The sequence below is a fragment of the Nelumbo lutea genome, chromosome 2, assembly GCF_056320005.1.
Source record: "Nelumbo lutea isolate HS-2025 chromosome 2, American lotus-T2T, whole genome shotgun sequence".
Taxonomy (NCBI): domain Eukaryota; kingdom Viridiplantae; phylum Streptophyta; class Magnoliopsida; order Proteales; family Nelumbonaceae; genus Nelumbo; species Nelumbo lutea.
This window is the reverse complement of record NC_142685.1, coordinates 43,389,714-43,411,813: the sequence shown is the minus strand read 5'-3', so window position 1 is coordinate 43,411,813 and position 22,100 is coordinate 43,389,714. Positions and strand designations below refer to the sequence as shown.

General features: G+C 42.4%; 1 protein-coding gene across 7 annotated transcripts in view; it reads left to right on the top strand.

Annotated features, from left to right (window-relative positions):
• Positions 1-2,509: 2,509 nt before the first annotated feature.
• The window catches only part of LOC148870220 (protein TONNEAU 1a-like), a 53,052-nt gene continuing 33,461 nt past the window's right edge, over positions 2,510-22,100 (top strand). For 3 of the 7 annotated variants that reach the window (XM_088970876.1, XM_088970877.1, XM_088970875.1), the window contains exons 1-2: positions 2,510-3,023; positions 4,069-4,201. In XM_088970876.1, coding sequence (XP_088827002.1) covers positions 2,937-3,023; positions 4,069-4,201 — 220 coding nt within the window. In that variant the 5' untranslated portion in view covers positions 2,510-2,936. The remainder of the gene's footprint in view (positions 3,024-4,068; positions 4,202-22,100) is intronic. The other 4 variants (XM_088970880.1, XM_088970878.1, XM_088970881.1 and 1 more) reach the window with 2 other exon arrangements.

The window sequence follows — 22,100 nt, the reverse complement described above, 5'->3', positions numbered from 1 at the left end:
AGCGGACTCTGAACCTCACGGGATCACACTGCGTAACAGCAAGCCTCGTCCTCTCCCCGCTCGGATCAGGCGGAGATGATAGACTTCATTAACTGATACGTTACTCCCTGACTAAAGCATAAACGAACCTCATCTACTCAGGCCGAAGATCTCATAACCATTTCGTGAGACCCACGGCAGCTCAACTATATAAGGGCATCAACCCCTCAAGGACCCAGGTACGCACAATCACTTTACATTCAAGCTCTCTAAAATTCAAAATTTAGCTCGCAACCACAACAGAATACTGACTTTAGCATTCAACCAGAACAGATACCCCGATATTGAGAAAAAATTACATTTTCAAATTTCCAGTTAATTTATATTTTCCCAATTTTTTTCATGAAATTTCCATAAATATATTGAAACACAAAAAAAAAAATGATTTTGAATGTAAGAAATGTAGACCAACATAAATTTAAACATTAAGGAAAAAAGGAAATCACAATATATTATAGAAATTGAAAATCTTTAACTATTTTTGCCATATTTTTTCAAATTTTGAAAACTATTAAAAAAAATTAACGATATACACTTGTTTCTTGCAAACTTTTGCAAATACAACACTCTAGAAATGAAGTTTTGAGTTTTATAGTCATTTAAGGGGGGTGAAAGAAGGCTTATTTTGGGGAAAGAAACTTGCTTTTCCCCTTTTTTTTTAGTTTTTGGTCGTATCTTTTTTGTCGGTACACTATCGATATGCCCCCCGATATGCATGGAAAAAGACAAAATGTCCAATTTTCATGTGTATTTCGTATATGTTTTTCAAAGATACGATACGGTATCCTCCGTATCATGCATATCGTATGTAAATTTTAAACCTTTATTGAACCAATGCAAATGGTGAAGAACCTTAAAAACATTTGGATTTAGGTATTTGGCTAGTTAATAAAGAAAAGTAGAGGATACTCAAAAGGCATATTATATATATATATATATATATATATATATATATATAACAATGGTTGCCTGGACGGTTTATCAATTAAAAAATAAAAAAAATAAAACAGTGGTTTGACCATCCGGTTCGAACAGATGACCTTTTTCTGACAACAAAAATTACTAGCAAAAAGTTGTGTGAGGTCCATTAAGTAGTATCATACGTGTTATGTCATTCGAGCGTATGACTTACACAACTCGAAAACGAAACCGTTATGGCCACCGGTTTTCAAGTCAACAGTTTTGATCGTTTGGTTCAAATAGACAACCCGTTTTGACAACAAAAATTAAAAAATATAAAAAATGGCCAAAAACATTGAACGGGTCAATGGGTCGTTGGCTAATTCAACAGTTTTTTGCTATGGATCAGGATTGGGATAAAGCAAAACCGGTTGCCTTGATGGTTCCCAATTAAAAACAAAGGACCAAAAAACATTGAATGGGTCAATGGGTCAACAGCTTGACCACATTGGTCAAAGGGTAGTTGACCAATTCAATGGTTTTTGGCCAAGGACTTGGATTAGGGTAAAACATAACTAGTTGCCTAGATGGTTCCCGGGTAGATATGTCTATCCATCCTAGTCAACGTTGGTTCAAAAACCATGGTTTTATATGCGTTTGGATTTATCTTCCAAAACGGTTTAGGGTTTATTACATTTTATTTATTCCCTTATGTTTTTTTCTTTTGGGTTTTCTTGTCCAATGTTTTTTTTCCTTGCAGGGCGACCTGTTTTTGATTGCATGTATGTTTATCTCAATCTCAAAGCGGAACTTTTGACTCAATTTTTTTGATTTTTTCCTTGTTTTTTCCAATTTCATGGATTTACTACCAATTTTTTTGTTCAGTGTTTAAGGTCACTTTGGATATATTTTTCAGGGTTTGGGAATCCCTTACAATGTCCACCATTCAATGAATATAACTACAAAGTTATTTCATCTAATTATTGACATATAGAAAAAATGACATAGAAATGGAACCATATTGGTCATCAGTTTTCAAGTCGACGGTTCGATCGCCCGGTTCGAATAGATGGCCCATTCTGACACAAAAATTAAAAATAAAAAATGGCAAAAAACCATTGAACGGATTGATAATTCGACTGCCCAAGTCAACTGGTCATTGATTGATTCAATGATTTTTGGGCATGGATTAGGTTTGGGGTAAAACATAACCAGTTGCTTGGATGGTTTCTAGGCCAAATAGGCCTACCATTTGGTCAATTGGGAATTCTAGATGTGAAGCAAACGGCAGATATGAAGTAAAACTTAGAACTTTCACTCTATGATCATGTTTTTTTTATATGAGATGCTTTGTTGAAACAATATTTAAAAAACGAGCATATGATGATATTTTTTTTAAGTTTTATGTGAGTTTCAAGACTTTTTTTTTTGTAATATAAACTGAATATATTCATTAAAAGAAAAAAAAATTAAGGAGTACGTATTTTCAAAACTTAAATACTTATAATTACAAGTTTTTTATTAAGAAACCATTATCTTAATATATCATTAATAATGTTAGAATTCCAATGCAACACCTCTGATACAGCCCCCTCAGCTAGTTTACATTATTTGACATGCCATTTAAGAGGATTACCAAATCATTCACAGGTTGGATAACAAAAATCAACATAACATTCATCTGATCGTCATTTTTGCATCTTCCTATCGGGATCTCTTCCTTACAACTGGGCGCCTCACAAACACATCTACCTCAATAAGAATGAGAGATGTTAGGTGCGTGCGAGCGCCTAGGAAGAAGAGCATATCCGGTCTCCCATTAATATTTCCCAAATCAAATCACTTTACTAAACCCCCGCCCGGTAAAATAAAAATCTTTTTCAAATCTCCTTTCTGTCGCTGTTCCGCTTCTTCACTTCTTCGGTTCCAGGCCAGGGATTTTGAAGCGTGAAAACTGAAAAGAAGCGAGCCGGCAAGCAAGGAAAAGAAGGAAAGAAATGGACGACTACACGAGGGAGATGATGGACCTCAAAACCCTAGTGACTCGAACTCTCGAGAAGAAAGGTGTTCTCGCTAAGATCAGAGTAACTACTGAATTCCTTTTCTGTTATCTGTCACTATTTACATATTTTGTTTCTTTTTTTTCTTCCGGCTGCATTCGGCGGGAAATTGGAAGCTTGATAGGTGACGTGTGGAATTTACCGGGCGGGGGTGCTTGCTTTTGGATGGGGAAAAGTACTAGGAAGCTTCAGTTGGCTGAGTTATGCGATGTAGTTGGTCTAGGGTTTCCCTTACATCTAGGAGTCTGATTGCGTTTTGGTCGAAACCTTAGCACATTTTCGGAATTGTCGTTGGAGAATGAACTTATGCGGGTAACTGTTTGCTGGCTAACGAGCGGTTTTATTTGTGAGCCTACTAAATTTGTTTCTAGATCATGTTTCTGCTGACTGAAAACAAACAATAAGATGTGAGTACTTATAGGAAGAAAAGTTCAGTCGTAACCTCAAAACCAAGAGCTCCCGCTTGCAAAACCAAAAGGAAGAATGTATTGGAATGACGAGATTTATGCCTCAAATATTTGCAGGGTTGGAATTCAGAGGAAGATTGTACACGAGAGAACTTGAAATGGTCCTATAGGACATATTCATGATTGATAACACGTGAATCTATATTTTATTGGATTTGTTTTTTATTTCATTTATTATAATATTTTGGATTCCCTTATATTGTTCTTAGATAATTTATGACCGAGCACATGCTCAGATTTATGGTTATATTCTAAGGAGGATAGAGATACTCAAATTTCCCCCTTTATCATGGCCCCCAGGGGATGTGCTTTTTTCCCATTCTCTTACATAAACTACAAGGGTATTGTTTTAACTTGGTATAAATTGACTTTTTTGTTTTGATTCCCTCAGGATCTGTTGTATTTCACTCTCAGGAAGGGTTAAGAGATTTGACCCCTCCCTCCTTTCTATTCTACTTTATGCTTTCATTTTATCATTAATAAAATTCTGTTAATTATCCCCCCAAAAAGTCATGTTTCACAAATTTATAATGAAAAGAACTCCTAGCCCCCCTCCTTAATTCTGCATCTGAGTCTTTTTTATTAACTTTTTTCTTTGCTAGGCTGAGCTTAGGGCAAGTGTTTTTGAGGCCATTGAAGCGGAAGATCGGGAAATGGAAAATGAAGATAGTGTGCCTTCTGCATTACTGGGTAGCTGCAATGACCGTGCAAAACAACTTCATGTTTCTCCTTCAGGTTCCTTTTCAAGTCCTTGTTCTCAAGACAAAACCAACTGCTGATTTACCTTTAACGTGTCTAGGTTGTTGGATCTTGATTTTGGAAAACTGCCTTTTTTTGATAAGTAAAAGGAAAATTTTATTAAGGGCCCGTTTGGCAAGTCTTTTTGAGACGATCTTCTTGTAGCTTTGACAACCAATAGACACATTGGGCTTTTGACATAAGATCTGGGCAGCCCGAAGACCGTTTGGCAAGTGCGCATCTTTCTATGCATCTTTTCGGGTCTTTCTGCACGAGATTAAAATGTGAAAGATGCGAGAAGCTTCATTTGAAGCTTCCGAAAATCAGCCCGAAATGGGCTTCTCGCGTCTTTTGGCAGCTAGATCTTTCGCGTGCCAAACAGGAATAGATCGATTTTGGGTCTTCCCGGCTTGTAAACAGCCGAAAGACCATGCAAAAAAGACGCACCAAACGGCACCTAAAGAAACAAACCGGATACATCCAAAACAAGTGTTGAGAAAATACTTGCACAAGCACCTTGGAAAGACTCCTAAACCATACCGAGACAAAACCTACAACCAAACAGCTCAAAAGAAAAACAAATTTGCACTGGTGCTTCATAAGCAATTCTGCACCCATGAAGCGCAATTAATCTTCAATCTCTCCAAACTCTTCACTGCCCCCCTCCTTATCTCAACTTTCTCTTTCAAGATCACCAACTGCCTTCCTCAAACTTTCTTCCTTCCTCTTTCTTTCAAAGGCTTCCTAACAAGACTCTCCCTTCCCAAAAAGAATAAGCCTAGGGACTTTCCAATTTCCACCCTTCTATCAACTGAACTCTTCAAATCCACACTTTCCTTTTCTTCTTCTCCGGATCCACATTGGAAGAGGACTCAAAGCTCTTATTTTCATTTGAACAAACCAAACTTTCTCCCAAGCCAACCTTTCTCAGATCATCATCTTGGGAGAATGCTGAATGAATCTCGTTCCCATTGTCCAATCTGCAAAGGTCACTTCTCCACTTGGGGGTTTTCAAAACGAGAAAATCTAGATTTTAGTTTTCTTCTTTGATAGATTCTTTTGTACATAGTTTTCAAGGTTCTATAACCATATTTCCTTAAAAATTATCCATAATTTTTTTTAAAAAAGTATACACAATGTTAAAGTATAAAAATTCAACATATTCATGGGAAGAAAAAGAAGAAAGAAAATAAAATTAAAAAAATATAGGGGCTGAAGAAATTTTAAGTTCTTCCTTACTTATTGGTTTAGGTTTTAAACTCTTTGAGGTTTCAACTCACAAAATGAATATTTTAGTTTAATATTGTCTATTTTATAATTATAATCTCAAAAAAGTAAGAATATAAACGTATTTTATAACAAAATATACAAACTGCTTGGCGACTAGGCGGGGTGAGCCTCAAAGGGCGTCTTGTTGCCTAGACGTTGCCTTGACAATTATGCTTTTGTATCTGTTGGTTGGCTTAACACCTACTAGACCATCTCTCAGAAACACCTTTGTAACATGAACCATGTTAGACAACATGCTTTGGAAATCTTATTCCCTTCATTCATAGTGGTGGGAGAGTCTCAAATGGCTTTTGTGGAGGGAAGACAAATTTTGGATGGAGTTCTTGTAGCAAGCGGATGTATTGACTCTAGGATCAGGTCTGGTAGGCCAGGTCTGGTGTGTAAAATCAATATTGAGAAGGCATATGATAATGTGGAATGGGGTTTCTTGGAGGAAATTCAAAGATTGATGGGTTTCGGGGAAAAATGGTGGAGTTGGATTTATGCTTGTGTCTCTTTGGTTTCTTTCTCAATTTTATTGAACATAGTTTCTTTAGATTTTTTTCAAGCATCCAGGGGTCTGCTGTGACGGATCAGCCACCATCATCGCCATCAGCACGCCATCTAAGTGTCTTGGGTTGGATCCTTGTACTCTTTTTGTAAAGGGGGGTATGCCAATGTCAATTATGTAAATAGTAGTATGAATATTCAGTATTTTGATGTATCATTCTGTCACTCCCCCAAAAGCTTAACGTACTCTTTGAGGGGAGGTAGGTAGTCGAGTGAGCTCATAAGCGTGTAAAGGTTAAGCACGAGATCCCCTCGACACTGTACTGTGTGCTTGTGCTTACAATTGATTAATGCAATACAAGTTGCCTTTTGTCTAATTTGTGTGCATTCTTGTTTCCTTTTGTGCGTTGTTGCTTGCATTTGTAGGCTTTCTCGACCCCATCTAATGCCGTACGGAGCCCTATCGATTAGCCCCGTGACAGTTGGTTTCAGAGCAAGCGAGCCAATTACTGCCATAGTTGGTGTCAAGCAGATTAGCCCAGAGCTAGTTGAAGCGGTCATCTTGACAAGCAGCACTTTGTGGGGTGCGGTCCCTAGGCACTTCCACCCAGGATCGAGCAAATTTCAGATCAGGCATGGCAAGAGGCCATTCATTGTTTGTGTCCCCATTCCAATGACCCTAAAACAGCTTCCTTTGCAGGGGCAGACACATTGGTTGTTGTACTCATGCGGGGCAGACGCGTGGGCCTTGATAGGAATGTGGGTACACTAGCCGTTGGAGCATGGCGGCCCTACACCGGCAAAGTATCAGGTGGACATGTTCAGTTCAAACAGGTGGATCACTTGCAACAGGGAAAGCGCATCACAAGGTGAGTGCATGTTCGACAACATCATGCGTAAAAGTTGCCACACTCGCACACATTGCGGTCAGGTCTCCTTGAGGCAACAACAATGGGGCCCCCTTAGAGTGAAGAGGTAGCCTGAGTCGGCGAGGCGAAGTGTAGTTTCAAGGGCCAAGAGAGCATAAGCCATGGCTAGGTTTGAGTAACTCGAACCGATGAGGTGAAGTCTGCAGGCCAACATGGTGAAAGGGTACCCATGACACATCGCCAACATGAGGAGTAGACCTATCAGTGTGTTCGGTAGCACCACTGAAAAGCTACCAAGAAGATGGTTAAGCCTTGAGGTAAGATGATACATGGGGTGGACCTCCGCGAAGCACCACACACAATTTCTTTGAGGGCCCTTCATTCATAGTTCAACAGCATAGCCATTACGCGGTTTGAGTAACCTCAACATTGGGGGTGAACTCAAGGCAGGCCGGCACAGTGAAGTGGTTCCGTCCCCATAAATGGACACCAATATAGGCAAGACCTGCGCTAGCCAGATGATCCCTGGAATTGGCAGAGAAGTGGATGGCGCGGGACAGAGACGCTCATTCACGTGAAGACCATTGTCGAGGTTGACAATGGATTGAGTGGGGGAGCTTGTTATGGTCTGACACAGGCTTAGCCTTGTCTATGCTTGGCAGGCTTACGTTAAGGGACATCACTATCATTTTCGTCTGTAAGATTTTTGGGAGAATTGATGTTATGTTCAGGCAAACCACCAAAAGCTTAACGCACTCTTTGAGGAAGGGTGGTTGACCTCCTTGGGTGCCTAACCTTGGCACTCCTAGACCATCATCCCCTTGTCGGGCGGCCCTGGTTAATGGCCAGTATGGCTACCAGGGTTCCTCATGAGCACACACATGCTCATGGGGACAGTGAATGGACCGACACTCAAGGAGGCTTGGCATGCGGGCCTGGCTCAAGCATGACCCTTCACCATGCCAGCCCCTTGCTCAAGCTGAGTGAGCTACTCCGTTGCCTCTAGCGCACGGGTGTGTTCTGGCCCAAGCGGTTGCCTATCAACATGGCACACAGGTGCCCATCATCATCGGCATACAAGAGAACCTTCATATCGGTGCCAAGTCACCTATTCGGCGCACCGTCGCCTTGCATTATGGTCGTCCCCCTTCAGCACGTAAGTGGCGCCTCCCATGGACTGGCCAGAGCCAGTCGAGTGCCCCGGCCATGCGACTTGAGGTCATGATCCAGTGCTACTGAGCTTAGTGGAGCCATCTCATCGGGCAACTCCTAGCCTCCAAGCACATAAAGGATTGTTCTGGCCTACCTTGGCCTGAACGCCGCACGGGTTTCTTCCATTGTAGAACTACCCACGTCATAGTTGGTATTAGAGCCTCGTTGACACTAGCGGTTGCCAAGCCCAACGAGCCCCTGTCGTGCCCCGCAACAACACCAGCCCGATGAAGAAGCATGATATGCTAGAGGAGATCCAGGAAGGGATCTCACGGGTTTATGATGAGGACGAGCCTAGAGGTAGCTCTCCCAAAGACAAAGGCGTCAACTCAAAGCCTAGCAAGCGTGACAAGTCAGTTGACAAGCTTGCGACCATGGACAAGCGCATCATGCGCTGTAAAGCAGTGGTTGGTGAAACTCGTGACCGTGTGGACGAGCTTCAACTCAACCTTGAGACCTTGGCAGCGGTTGTGGGAAGATTGGAGGACCAGTCCAGTGACAGCTCCAATAGGCCAGACAACCCACTAGAAGACCTGGTGAAGTGCCTACAGATTCAACTCGATGACTTGAAGGGCGATGTGACCCTTCTGAAGAGGCTGATGGCCAGTACAGCCAGTGCACTTGCTGCTCCAGCCCCTCCAAAGATCAAAGTCCGCGAGCGTACCTCATATGCAGGGACCCGTGATGCCCGAGAACTTGACAACTTCCTGTGGCAAATGGAACAATATTTCACTGCCGCCGAACTAGTTGATGAGGCGGCCAAGGTGCGTACTGTTGTTATGTATCTTACTGGTTTTGCTATGTTATGGTGGCGTTGGAGATGTGCCGATGCGGAGCAAGGATTATGCTCCATTGATACCTGGTCCGTGTTCAAGAGCGAGATAAAGCGCCAGTTCTATCCAGAGAACGTGGAGTACCAAGCCCGTCGGAAGCTCAAGAACCTAAAGCACACGGTCTCATTGCATGAGTACGTGAAGGAGTTCTCCGCACTATCGCTCGAGATCACGGACATGTTAGACAAGGATTTGCTCTTCAACTTTATGGACGGCCTGCAACAATGGGCCGAGCTTGAACTCCAGAGGCGAGGTGTGAAGGACCTCGCCACAGCCATGGCCGTTGCTGAACAACTGGTAGACAACAGGCGACCAAGCAAAGACGACCCCAAATCCAACTCATATCAGGGCCAAGGGAAGATAGGAGGTGATAAGAAATCTTACTACGGGCCCAAGGGAGACTCTGGGCCAAGTAAACCCAACACTTTCATGTTCTACAGGAGACCTGAAGGGGACTCTGGATACAGGGGTGGCCAATTTGTGAAGAGAACACCTCCCTCACCATGCTTCATCTGTGAAGGAAAACATTGGACCAAGGATTGTCCTAGTCGGGGGAAGCTCAATGCCTTACTTGCAAAGCTTAGTGATGATGAGCACAACGAGGAGGAGAAGGAAATAGAGGAGACAAGAATGGGGGCTCTATGAAGACTCAATGCAATGAAGAAGAAGGCGAGCCCGCAAGAAGCACCGAAGTTCAAGCCGAAGGGACTGATGTATGTAGACATTCGCTTGAATGGTAAGCCCACAAGAGCCATGGTGGATACATGTGCTGCACACAACTTTATCTCTATGGAGGAGGCATCCCGAGTAGAACTTGCACCTACCAAGGAAGTCGGATGGTTGAAGGCGGTGAACTCTAATGCCAAACCCATACAAGGTGTAGCTCGTGGGGTGGTCTTGCAACTTGGTGATTGGGAATGGATGATAGACTTCTCAGTTGTGCCCATGGATGATTTTCAGGTTGTTGTCGGCATGGATTTCGACTCAAGTAAAGGCGGTGCCCATGCCCTTCCTCAACTCAGTGTGCATATTCGAAGATCAGGCTCCTTGCATGGTTCCAGTTGTGCCAGAGACCAAGTCCACCTTCAAGATGCTCTCAGCATTGCAACTCAAGGATGGAGTGCGGAAAGGAGAGACCACTTACCTAGCCACATTGGTGGACTCCGACCTGCCTGACCCATCGACCGAGCATATCTCGCCAGCAATTACAATGGCGCTAGAAGAATTCCCCCAAGGAGAGAAGTTAATCACAAGATTGATTTGGAGCCTGGAACCAAACCACCAGCATGCCCACCATGCAGAATGTCTCCTCCCGAGCTGGCCGAGCTACGAAAGCAATTGAGTGAGTTGTTGGATGTTGGGTTGATTCAGCCTTCTAAGGCCTCTTTTGGAGCACCAGTCCTGTTTCAAAAGAAGCATGATGGATCTCTTCAGCTCTGTATTGACTACCGAGCTCTCAACAAGCTCACCATCAAGAACAAATATCCCATACCTTTGGTGGCCGACCTCTTTGACCAGCTCAGCAGGGTCAAGTACTTCACCAAGCTAGACCTGAGGTCGGGGTACTATCAAGTGTGTATAGCCGAAGGGGATGAACACAAAACAACTTGTGTTACCCGATATGGGTCATTTGAGTTTCTTGTCATGCTTTTTGGGCTCACTAATGCTCCAACCACCTTTTGTACATTGATGAATAGAATATTTCATCTCTACCTGGACCAATTTGTTGTTGTGTATATTGATGATATTGTAATTTACAGTAGAACGTTGGAGGAACATATTGACCACCTCCATACTGTTTTCCAGGTTTTGCGAGACAACGACCTGTTTGTTAAGAAGGAGAAATGCTCTTTCGCCATAGAAGAGGTGGCTTTCTTCGGCCATATAATTCAAGCAGGAACAATCAGCATGGATCCAGCTAAAGTCAAGGCCATTCAAGATTGGGCACCTCCCACCAGGGTCACCGAACTTCGCTCCTTCCTTGGCCTGGTGAACTACAATCGAAGATTCATCTATAGATTCTCAGCATGAGCCACTTTCCTCACTAACTTACTGAAGAAGACTAGCACGTGGACCTGGAATGAATGTTGCCAAACAACTTTTGAGGATTTGAAGAGAGTTGTCTCGGCAGAACCTGTCATCGACTTGCCTGACCCAAGCAAGCCATATGAGCTACACACAGATGCTTTTGACTTTGCCATTGGTGGGGTCTTGATGCAAGAAGGACATCCCATCACCTATGAGAGCCGCAAATTTAATGATACAGAGAGGATGTACATTGTGCAAGAGAAGGAGATGACATCCATCGTCCACTGCCTCCACACATGGCGACACTACCTGCTTGGTTCTAAGTTCGTGGTCAAGACTGACAACATAGCTACTAGTTACTTTCAGTCACAGAAGAAGCTGAGCCCTGAGCAAGCTCGATAGCAAGATTTCTTAGCGGAGTTTGACATGACTCTAGAATACAAGCCAGGGCCGATGAACAAGGTTGCTGATGCACTAGCAGGAAGGCCGAGCTTGCAGCATTATCCACAGGTGAAGGTCCCTCTAAAAGCCAGATTAGACTGGACCTCATTGAGCGCATCAAGGAAGGACTCCAGAAGGACCCCATTGCTCAGAGCTTATTGACAGTTGCTCGTGAAGGGAATACTAGGTGATTTTGGGTTGAAGAAGGCCTTCTTTTGACAAAGGGAAGGCGGATATTTATACCGAGAGTTGAAGACTTGAGGAAGACTCTCCTACGTGAATGTCATGACAGCTTATGGGCAGGACACCCTGGGTGGTAGCGTACCTTGGCACTTCTACAACATGCCTACTATTGGCCTCATATGGAGCAAGATGTTCGAGAATACACAAGGACATGCCTGATTTGCCAGCAAGACAAGCCTGAGCGTGCCAAGCTTCTTGGACTCTTACAACTTTTTCCAACGCCCTCACAACTTTGGGAGAGTGTTTCCATGAACTTCATCAGTGGTCTTTCTAAGGTGGGAGACTATGCCATCCATTATTGTTGTTGTTGATAGATTTTCCAAGTATGCCACTTTCATCCCAGCACAAAAGCACCTTTCAGCTGAAGACACGACATACCTTTTCTTCAAGCACGTGGTGAAATATTGGGGAGTCCCATAGAACATTGTTAGTGATCGGGATCCCCGATTTACTAGTGCTTTCTGAACAGAGTTATTCAAGCTTCTTGGTTCGAACTTGAACTTCTCTAGCAGCAGCCATCCAGAGTCAGATGGGCAGATAGAGAGAATGAACTCCCTCCTTGAAGAGTACCTCCACCATTTTGTATCAGCTACACAAAAGAATTGGGTTCGATTGTAGGACATTGCACAGTTCTCTGTCAACACCAGAAGAGGTCCTCCATCAATAAGAGTTTTTTTGAAGTCATCACCGGCCAACTACCAAGATGTCCACACTGCATCGTCAACGACCATCAAGGGAGAAGCCCTCGAGCCTTCACTTTCACCAGGGAATGGAAAGAATGCCTTGACATCACACGAGCCTCACTAGAGAAAGCCTCCAAAAGAATGAAGAAATGGGCCGATTTGGGTAGACGACCCGAGAACTTCCAAGTAGGTGATCTGGCCTTAGTAAAACTCCATACCCATTGCCTCAGGTTCTTTCGAAGAGTACACCCCGGGCTTGTGAGAAAATATAAGGGACCCTGTGAAATCCTAGCCAAAGTTGGAGCATCAGCCTACATACTCAAACTACCTCCTTGGCTAAAAATACACCCTGTCTTTCATGTAAGCCAACTTAAACCCTACCATGTTGACAGCCAAGATACCTTCCGAAACCAAAGCCAACGCCCACATCCATCCTACCAACCATCCAAGAACCGATCCCTTGACTCCATCCTCAACCATAGGTTGTCCCAATCCTCCCAAACATTAGAATGGGAGTACCTGGTGAAGTGGAAGGGATTTGCAGAAGAAGTCACCTGGAAGCTTGCAGAAGACCTCCTTCCGTTCGCAGTGAAGCTGGACGAGTACCTGAGGAAGAATCTTCGAGGACGAAGATTGAATTGAGTGGGGGAGACTGTGATGGATCAACCACCATCATCGCCATCAACACGCCATCAGCACATCATCAGCATGCCATCTAAATGTCTTGGGTTGGGTCCTTGTACTCTTTTTGTAAAGGGGGGTATGCCAATGTCAATTATGTAAATAGTAGTATGAATATTCAGTATTTTGATGTATCATTCTGTCACTCCCCCAAAAGCTTAACATACTCTTTGAGGGGAGGTAGGTAGTCGAGTGAGCTCATAAGCATGTAAAGGTTAAGCACGAGATCCCCTTGACACTGTACTGTGTGCTTGTGCTTACCACTGATTAATGCAATACAAGTTGCCTTTTGTCTAATTTGTGTGCATTCTTGTTTCTTTTTGTGCGTTGTTGCTTGCATTTGTAGGCTTTCTCGACCCCATCGAGCGCCGCACGGGGCCCCGTCGATTAGCCCCGTGACACTGCGGCAGGGAGATCCCTTGTCCCCTCTTCTCTTTGTATTAGTAATGGAGGTTCTTAACTTGTTGCTTGCTAAATTCGTTTATTATGGATTTGTTGAGGGATTCAAAGCTGGGTCTGGTGGCCCATGTATATCACACTTGCAATATGCTGATGACACGCTGATTTTCTTGGATGCTGCTATTGACCAATTCCTTAGCCTGAGAGCAATTCTAGCTAACTCTGAGATGTTGACAGGTTTAAAAGTGAATCTAACAAAGAGCACTATCATTGGGGTAGGGGAAGTGGAGAGAGAAGTGCTGTTGAATTGTGCTGCAGTGTTCGAATGTCAAGTTGGGGAGCTTCCAATTTAGTATCTGGGGATGCTGGTTGGTGCCAAATCCTTCGCTTAATCTATTTGGAGGCCAATCATTGAGAGAGTGGAGAAGAAGCTAGATAGGTGGAAGGCTAAGTACTTATCCTTGGGGGGTAGAATTGCCTTGGTTAGAAGCATTTTGTCTAGCTTGCCAATGTATTATATTTCTCTCTTGAGAATACCAGCTGAGGTGGCTAAGAAAATTGAAAGGCTGCAGAGGGAGTTTCTTTGTGAAGGGGTGGGAGGTCCTAAGAAACTTCACTTGGTGAGTTGGGACTTGGTTTGTAGACCAAAGAAGAATGGGGGTTTGGGAATTAGAAGGCTGAAAGTGTTTAATATGGCCTTGCTGGGTAAGTGGTTGTGGAGATTTGGATTAGAAAAGGAGAAGGATTCTCTATAGTGATTTAAAAGGCATGCCTAGGCGCACAGGTGAGGCGCATTTTAGGGTAGGCGCCTTGCCCAGGTCCTAGGCACAACCCATTCAAAAGGTGCATGCCTGGTGCGCCTTGCACCTTAGCCCAGGCGTGCACCTTTTGAAAATTTGACGCTTTTTTCTTTTTTTGAGTCTAGCGGCTGAGACGGGGGCTCCGCCCTCAGGCCCCCGTGCCACGCCCCTCGATGCCAACCCGAACAAGTCCATGGACTTGTTTTAGTAATGCTGTTCATTCATTCATCCTAATAAAGTATCTTCTTAAAAGCAATTAAAACTATAAAATCATTATTTTTTGTGTGAAAACTCAGAGTTTAACACCCTAACATGGACTTGTTTGGGCTTACCTCGAGGGGCGTGGCACAGAGGTGGCTCGTAGAATTAGGAATGCAAAATGTTACATTAGCTACTTGATTTAATTGAGAAAAAAGAGATTGTGGGTTTTATCTGTTTGATTTCATTTTTAAATTCTCATTTGAATATGCTTTACATATTATGTTTATGTATTTTAATTTTAGATAATAGGTTTTTTAAAACATTTATTTTAAAATTTAAGTTTATAGTTTTATTAATATTATGTTTTATAATTTTTTGATTTTTTTGTTATTTTTTTTAATTTTTTAGCCTTTTTTTAAATAGTGCACCTTGCCTTGTGCCTTGCGCCTCAGGTGCAAAATGGCCCTTGTGCCTTTTTTAATCTTCCAGTCTATTACATGTCGATCTTAGGATGCCACAAGTTGTGATTAAAAGAATTGAGAAAATCATGAGGGATTTCTTGTGGGAGCTTGGGGAGGGGAAAAAGATCATTTGGTTAGGTAGGAAAAGGTGAGATAGTTGAAAGAGGGAGGGGGTTTAGAAATAGGAAATGTGAAGATGAAAAATGTGGCTCTGTTAAGTAAATGGCTTTGGAGGTTCCCTAAAGAAAATGATAAATTATGGACTAAAGTTATTTCAAGTATCCATGGGTCGTCAAGCAATGACTGGGATGCAGGCTGCTTGCATAGAGCTACTTTGGCTGCTCCTTGGAAGGCCATCCATGAAATACTTTCATTTGGATTGGGGATTCCCCCTTGTCCGAGGTGTTCCCTTCCCTTTTTGCTCTCTCCAGCTTCAAAGGAAAACCCATTAGTGACTTTATTATCTCTTCCTGCTCACTTTCAAATCTGAATTGAAATCTGGGTTTTGTTAGAAATTTGAGAGAATCTGAATTGTCTAGTGTCTCTGCTTTGGTTAATTTGCTGAACTCTGTAATCTGGGGGGGACAGTGGTTTAGACTCTAGAGTTTGGCACTCAATCAGTCAAGGTCTTTCTTTTGCAAATCCTTCTTTAACTCTCAAGTTGCTTCTGATTCCTCCCCTTCTTTCCCTGTCAAGGAGATTTGGACTCACCCCATCCCTCCTAAAGTCAGCGCATTCCGTTGGGAAGTGTTCCATGATTCCATCAATACCTGTGACCTGCTTCAGAGAAAAAGACCAATTTGGTGCTTGCCCCCAAATCGGTGCTCCTTATGTAAGCTGCACGGTGAGACTGCAGTGTTTGGAGTTGAGAAAGCTAAAGAAATGGGGATTGAGAGGCTGATTGTTGAAGGGGACTCAAAAACTGTGGTGAACTGGTTGAAGACAGGGGAAGGAATTAGTTGGCAACTAAGGAACGAGCTCAGGCGCTTCAAACAGGCTTCTAAAGACATGGTGATTCAACTAAGGTGGATTAGAAGATCAGCTAATAGCATGGCTGATGGACTAGCTAAACAAGGAGTTCAAAGACAATCTATGTTTTGGGCTATATTTTAGTTAGCGGAGGTTTATGTTGGGTTACCCTTTTGGCTGTGTTGTAATTAATCTATTAAAGGGATTGGCACTAGGGTTGTTTGTGGCAACGGTGTATTTAGTGGGACACTATGGACTGCTTGTCTGCCCTCAGCTTCTTGTTGTACATGACTTTTTAAATCAATGAATCTTTTCTGTGTTGCTGATAAAAAAAAGTCATTCTATCTAGTTCTGATTAAAAACCAGCTGGGGGAAGAGAGTTGTAAGGGTGTGTGGGGTAGTCCTGTTCCACCTAGGGTGGAGGCATTTGCGTGGTTGGTGGTTATGGATAATGAAGTCAAGAGGCTTTCACATGGCAAACATTTGCCATATGTGCAAAGAAATTGAGGAAACAGTACTTCATTTGTTCTTCTTGTGTTCAGTGGCTGAGACTTTCTGGAGTTGTTATTCAGATTTGTTTGGCATGCAGCTGTTCCTCCCTGAGTCCCTGGCAAAAATCTTTTCCAAATGGCCTTCCTATAAGGGCAGCAAAAAAGCTGTAATTGTGTGGAGCTGTATTCCTTTTGCTGTGTGTTGGTCAATTTGGAGAGAAAGAAACAGAAGAGTATTCGAGGATAGTCATCAGGAGTTACTGAAGCTGAACTTTGATGGAAGTAGCTTGGCTAACCCAGGGCCTTCTGGAATGGGGGGTGTTCTAAGGAATGAGAGTGAAGAGGTTGTTCTGCTTTATTTGGGTCCTTTAGCTTTAGGACTCAAGAGAGACTATTAGGGCAGAACTATTAGCTGCTGTACAAGGGGTACAATTTGCAAACCAATTGGGGGCAGAGCAGTTAATAACTGAAGGGGATCCCAAGGTGGTGATGGTTTGGCTGAAAAACCCTGAGGATATCATCTGGTGATACAAGAATGAAATTAAGAAAGTTATGTGGCTGAGAAGGAATATGTTGGTTTCTATACAGTGGGTGGGGAGATCAGCAAATGCTATGGCTGATGTGTTAGCCAAACAAGGGGTAAATAGGGAAGAAATGTTTTGGGCTCAACTGTGATTTCTGTAATTTGTTTGTGTGTACTTGTAAGCTTCTAGGAGGGGCTGCAGCTTGTGCCTCTGCATGGGTTGTTGTATGAAATTACATTTCTAAATCAGGTTATGAATTTATAAAATTTTACTATTACTCATAAAAAAACGAGAGTTAGAGAAGGTGGTGGAGTCTATTGGAAGGGCTATTTCTGGCTGGGTGCTCATCCTTTCAAAATTTCAAACCTCTAAATCAGATTTTGGGTCCTTTTGGAATGCTCTTGAGATCCAATAATGTAATCTGGATTAGCTTTTTGTAACGTCTGACGGTGTAATCTCTACTCCTTGATGTAATTTGTGATTTTTTTAATAAAATTTTCTTTTATGTTACTATAAAAAGAAGTTTTCATGGTGCCAAGTGTAGGCATCTTCTAAAATGATGGAGGAAGGTAAGTTTGTGAAGCATGGTACTTGGAAAAGGCTTGTAAAGATTGAAGCAAAGCAGTTCCTTCTCGAGAGCATCGGGGTGAAAAGGAAACCGACACTCAAGATCAGGGAGATGAAAAGGGCGATGGTGCTTTTGGTTGGGGAAGAGGTCAGGTGAGTTGAAGCAGGAGTGCAAGGGGATACTAGAAGAAGGTGACAGAAAGTATGTGGCAGAGAGAAGATAGAATGAGAAGGGAAGATTCCTGGCGCTTGTGGAATTTTTCGGAGCTGGGAAAAAATAAATGGTATGTATCTCAGAAGGAAAGTCAGCTGCTGGCTGGAAAGAAGTTTCAGGCCTGTTGGAGGACTTCACTGGTTAGCAAAAGCAAGTGCAAGAGACCTGGAGAGGCGCAGAGGTAATACGGGAGAAAGGTAAAGAGACAGTCGAATTGGAGCAGAGGCATTGCGAGGAAGTGGAAGCCTTGATAGTAGGACAGGCTGCAAGTGATGGTAAAATTTTCACATGTGCCTCAAAGAAAGATTGGGAGAAGAATTTAATACTGACTGTTAATGCACCACCCATAGATTGGATAGTAGCTGAGGTCTTAAAGGAGCTGAAACTGAACTGTACCATTATTTTAACACCCTTTGGAGACGGTAAGGCTCTGTTGGAATTGGAAGGAAAAGAGGTTGGGTTAGATTCTGTGTGCTTAAAGTTGATCTCAGGTACAGTTACTGTGTCCAGGTGGTCTCCTGAGTCCAATTCCAAGAACTTTATTGTGGAAGACAAAGTTCTGGTGCAGTTGCCAGGCCTAAGTCTAAGTCAGAAGTTTTTTCTTCTAGTGCCTATCTCTGTAAAAGCCCATTTAGATGGGTTTTTTTGTGAGAGATTTGCGGTTGGCAGTTGGTTATCTGAGCGCTGTTTTTTTTTTTTTTTTGATAAGTAACAGATCTTTAAAATTTATTGAAAACCATGAAGATATGCATTGTTACAAGCATCCCACAGGGAGGTGCGAGATGCAGCCTCACTGTTAGAACAGAGCTAGAACAGAATTACAATTGTGCCCAATACAACTGATCCCTAATCACCCCTTGCTTAGCTAATGAATCAGCCAAAGCATTAGCCTCTCTCCCCACCCACTGTATACTTAGATTCATCTACTGCATTAACCACTAAAACTTCTTCATTTCATTTCTATAACACCAAATCACTGAGTCCGGATGATTTGGTGTTATAGAAATGAATCACTGAGTCCGGGTGCTGATAAAAAAAAAAATCACCGAGTCCGGATCTTTCAACCAACCTACCACCACCTTGTGAGTCTCCTTCAATTACCGGGTTCTCCAAATTTAAGTCTTCTGCAATCTGAACACCTTGTAACACTGTAAACAGTTTAGCCTTTAAAGAGTCTCCAATCCCCACCGGTCCTGAATAAAGTACTAGCGTGATCCCTTTTGTGTTCCTTATGACTCCTCCAATTCCTGAAGGACCTGGATTACCTTGACTGCTCCCATCAAAGTTTAATTTCAGAAACCCTTAAAGAGGTGTCCACGCCGGCTTTGGTCTGATCTTTTGCATTGAACTAGATGCCACTAATAACCAATTCCTCTATATATCACCAAAGGAGAACTGTCTAAAAAAATCCAGAGTTAGTAGCCAATGTATAACCTTGGTCATTACACATTCCAAAGTCTGTTGTTTGCTTCTCTCCTTCTCTTGAAAGATTCTTGTGTTTCATTCTTCCCATAGGGTCCAAATCACTTCTGCTCTAGCACACCTCCACATTATTCTTCCCTTTCTTTCTGGCCAAGCGAAGTTAGCAGGGTCAAACAATAACTTAATCTCCCTTGGCATGTTCCACCTGCACCCAAATAGAGAGAAAATATCAATCCCAAATGTCTGCAGCAAAGGAACAAGAAATTAGAAAGTGATAACAAGATTGACCATCGGATTTGCAAAGAGTGTACCAGTTCAGGGAAATACACTAGAAAGGCCTTTTCTTTTGCAAGTAGTCTAGAGTGTTAATCTTCCATAAGCTACTTCCCAACAAAAAGGGTGATTTTTTATTTTTTTTTGTGGGAGGGGGGACTACCTGACACCAAACATTTTTTTTTGATAAATAAATAAACTTTTTATTAATTTGGAAATATTAGCACATACAAGCAGCCCTTGGAGAGGCATGAGCTGCGATCTCTCCACTAAAGAAGAAAACAGAAGTAATAAGTTACAGTTGTGCCCAATACAGAACTTCCCTAGCTGCCTCTTGCTTGGCTAGACAGTCCGCCATAGCATTTGCTGATCTCTCCACCCATTGTATTCTTAGGTCCATTTTCCTTGTCAGCACCTTGAACTTTTTAATTTCATTCCTGAAGCACCAAACTACTGACTCTGGGTCCTGCAACCAGCTTATTACAACCTTTGAGTCACCTTCAACTATTAGCTGGTTCACCCCTAATTGAGCTGCAAACTGTACACCTTGCAAGGCAGCAAACAGTTCTGCTATTGTAGAGTCTCCCAGTCCTAAAGGACCTGAGAAGATAAGTATCACATTCCCGACTTCATTCCTCAATACCCCACCTAACCCAGAAGGACCTGGGTTTCCTAGACTGCTTCTGTCAAGATTCAACTTCAAGAAGCCTGCAGGAGGAGCTGACCAGCTTGTTCTCACTTTAGTCTTGGAAGAGGAACAGCTTGCCACTGCTGCCTAATCCCTCCAAATGTCATTATAGGAGAATTGGTGAAACAAGTAAAAGATTTCAGCCAATGAATCACCCTAACCAAAACGCAGTCCCTTATCTCTTGAAGGTTCCTTTCCTTCTCCAAAAAAGTTCTAGCATTCCTTTCTTCCCCGATTGTCCATATCAATGCAGCTCTTGCACACCTCCACACGATTTTACCTCTTTCTGTTGCCAAACAAAAGTAGAGGGGATCAAAAAGCAGTCTTAAATCTGCTGGCACGTTCCAACTACTCCCAAACAAAGAGATAAGCCAATCCCATAACACTGCAGTGAAGGAACAAGAAATTAACAAATGATAACAGTCCTCACTCTGAGATCTGCACAGGATTCACCAGTTGGGGGAAATACAAAGAAAGGGTCCTCTCTTTTGTAGATTATCCATCGTACTTACTTTCCCATAGTACACTTCTCAACAGAATGCCAAAATCTTAGGGGGAACAGGTCTGCACCAAACTTCCTTAACAGGGAAGGCCTGTTGAGGGTTAGAACAGCAAAGGGATTTGAAAAAAGAAGCACAAGAGAAAGATCCTTCCGATTGAGGTATCCAAATTCTTTTGTCAGGTTCAAAGGGGTTCAGACAAACTTTCTCAAGAAGGCAGAGTAAACTGACTAAGCACTCAATCTCCTCATCCCTTAAGCCTCTACGGAACCCAAAATCCCAAGTACGAGCCCAAGGGGTTTCCAATGAGGAGCAAAATTTGGAAACCACCTTTTTTTTTGTATCGAGAAACTGAGAACAGGGAGGGGAAAAGGGTTTTTAGGGGAACATCTCCAACCCAAATGTCCTCCCAAAAGAGGACAGAGTTGCCATCACACACATCATACCTGATATGATTGAGGAACTGAGGAAGAATATTGTGCACTGCCTTCCAAGGGGTTGCCGAAGTTGCTTGCCTTGATACACCAGCATCCCATCTATTCCTTGAGCATCCATGTATGCTTCCGATCACCTCTTGCCACAACCTGACTCTCTCTAACAGCCACCTCCACAGCCACTTCCCCAGTAAGGCTGTATTTTTCTGAATTAAGTTCCCTAGTCCCAAGCCCCCTTACTCTTTACTCCTACACATCACCTCCCACTTATTTAACTGGTCTTTCCTATTTTCCCCTGGTTCCCAAAGAAAGTTTCTCATTAATTTTTCCAACTTCTTAGCTTCCCTAGTTGGGATCCTAAAGACAGAGAGATAGTAAGCTGGAAGGTTTGCAAGTATAGCTCTTATTAAGGTGATTATTCCCCCTAGAGTGATGTAGTTCTTTTTCCATGAAGCCAATCTCTTCTCAAACTTCTCTACAATTGGGCACCAAAACCTACTCTCCCGAGGATTTGCTCCTAAAGGAAGCCCCAAATAGGTCAAAGGCCAAGTAGAGATAGAACACTCTAAGCACTCAGCAATAGCCTCCACTTCTCTTGACTACAAATTAACCCCTGCAATGCAACTCTTTTAAAAATTGATTTTCAAATTGGAAATACTTTTGAAGTTTCTAATCAGCACCTTTAAACTTCTCACCCTCTCAATCTTAGCCCCCTCACAAAAGATTAATATGTCATCCGCAAACTGGAGATGGGTAGCTGGGGTCTCATTAGTTGTCAAGGACTCCTAGGCGTTTAGGCTAGGCAGTTTTTCAGTTTACTGGTATTTTCTGAAATTTCTGCTGTTTTTCTGCATTTTTTCTGTATTTTCTGCTATTTTCTGGTATTTGTTTTGCAATTTTCTGCAATGTTTTTGAATTTTCTGCTATGTTTTACTATTTTCTTCACATTTCTTCACATTTTTGCATTTTCTATTATTTTTCTGCATTTTTTTGCTTTTTTTGCAATTTTCTGCATTCTTCGCAATTTTCTGCAATTTTTGAGAAATTTCTTCAATTTTCTACTATTTTCTGTTTTTTTTGCTATTTTTTTCAAATTTCTACTATTTTTCTGTAATTTCTAAATTTTTCTGCAATTTCTTCTATTTTTGCATTTTCTTGTTTTTTTTTTGCAAATTTCTGCTTTT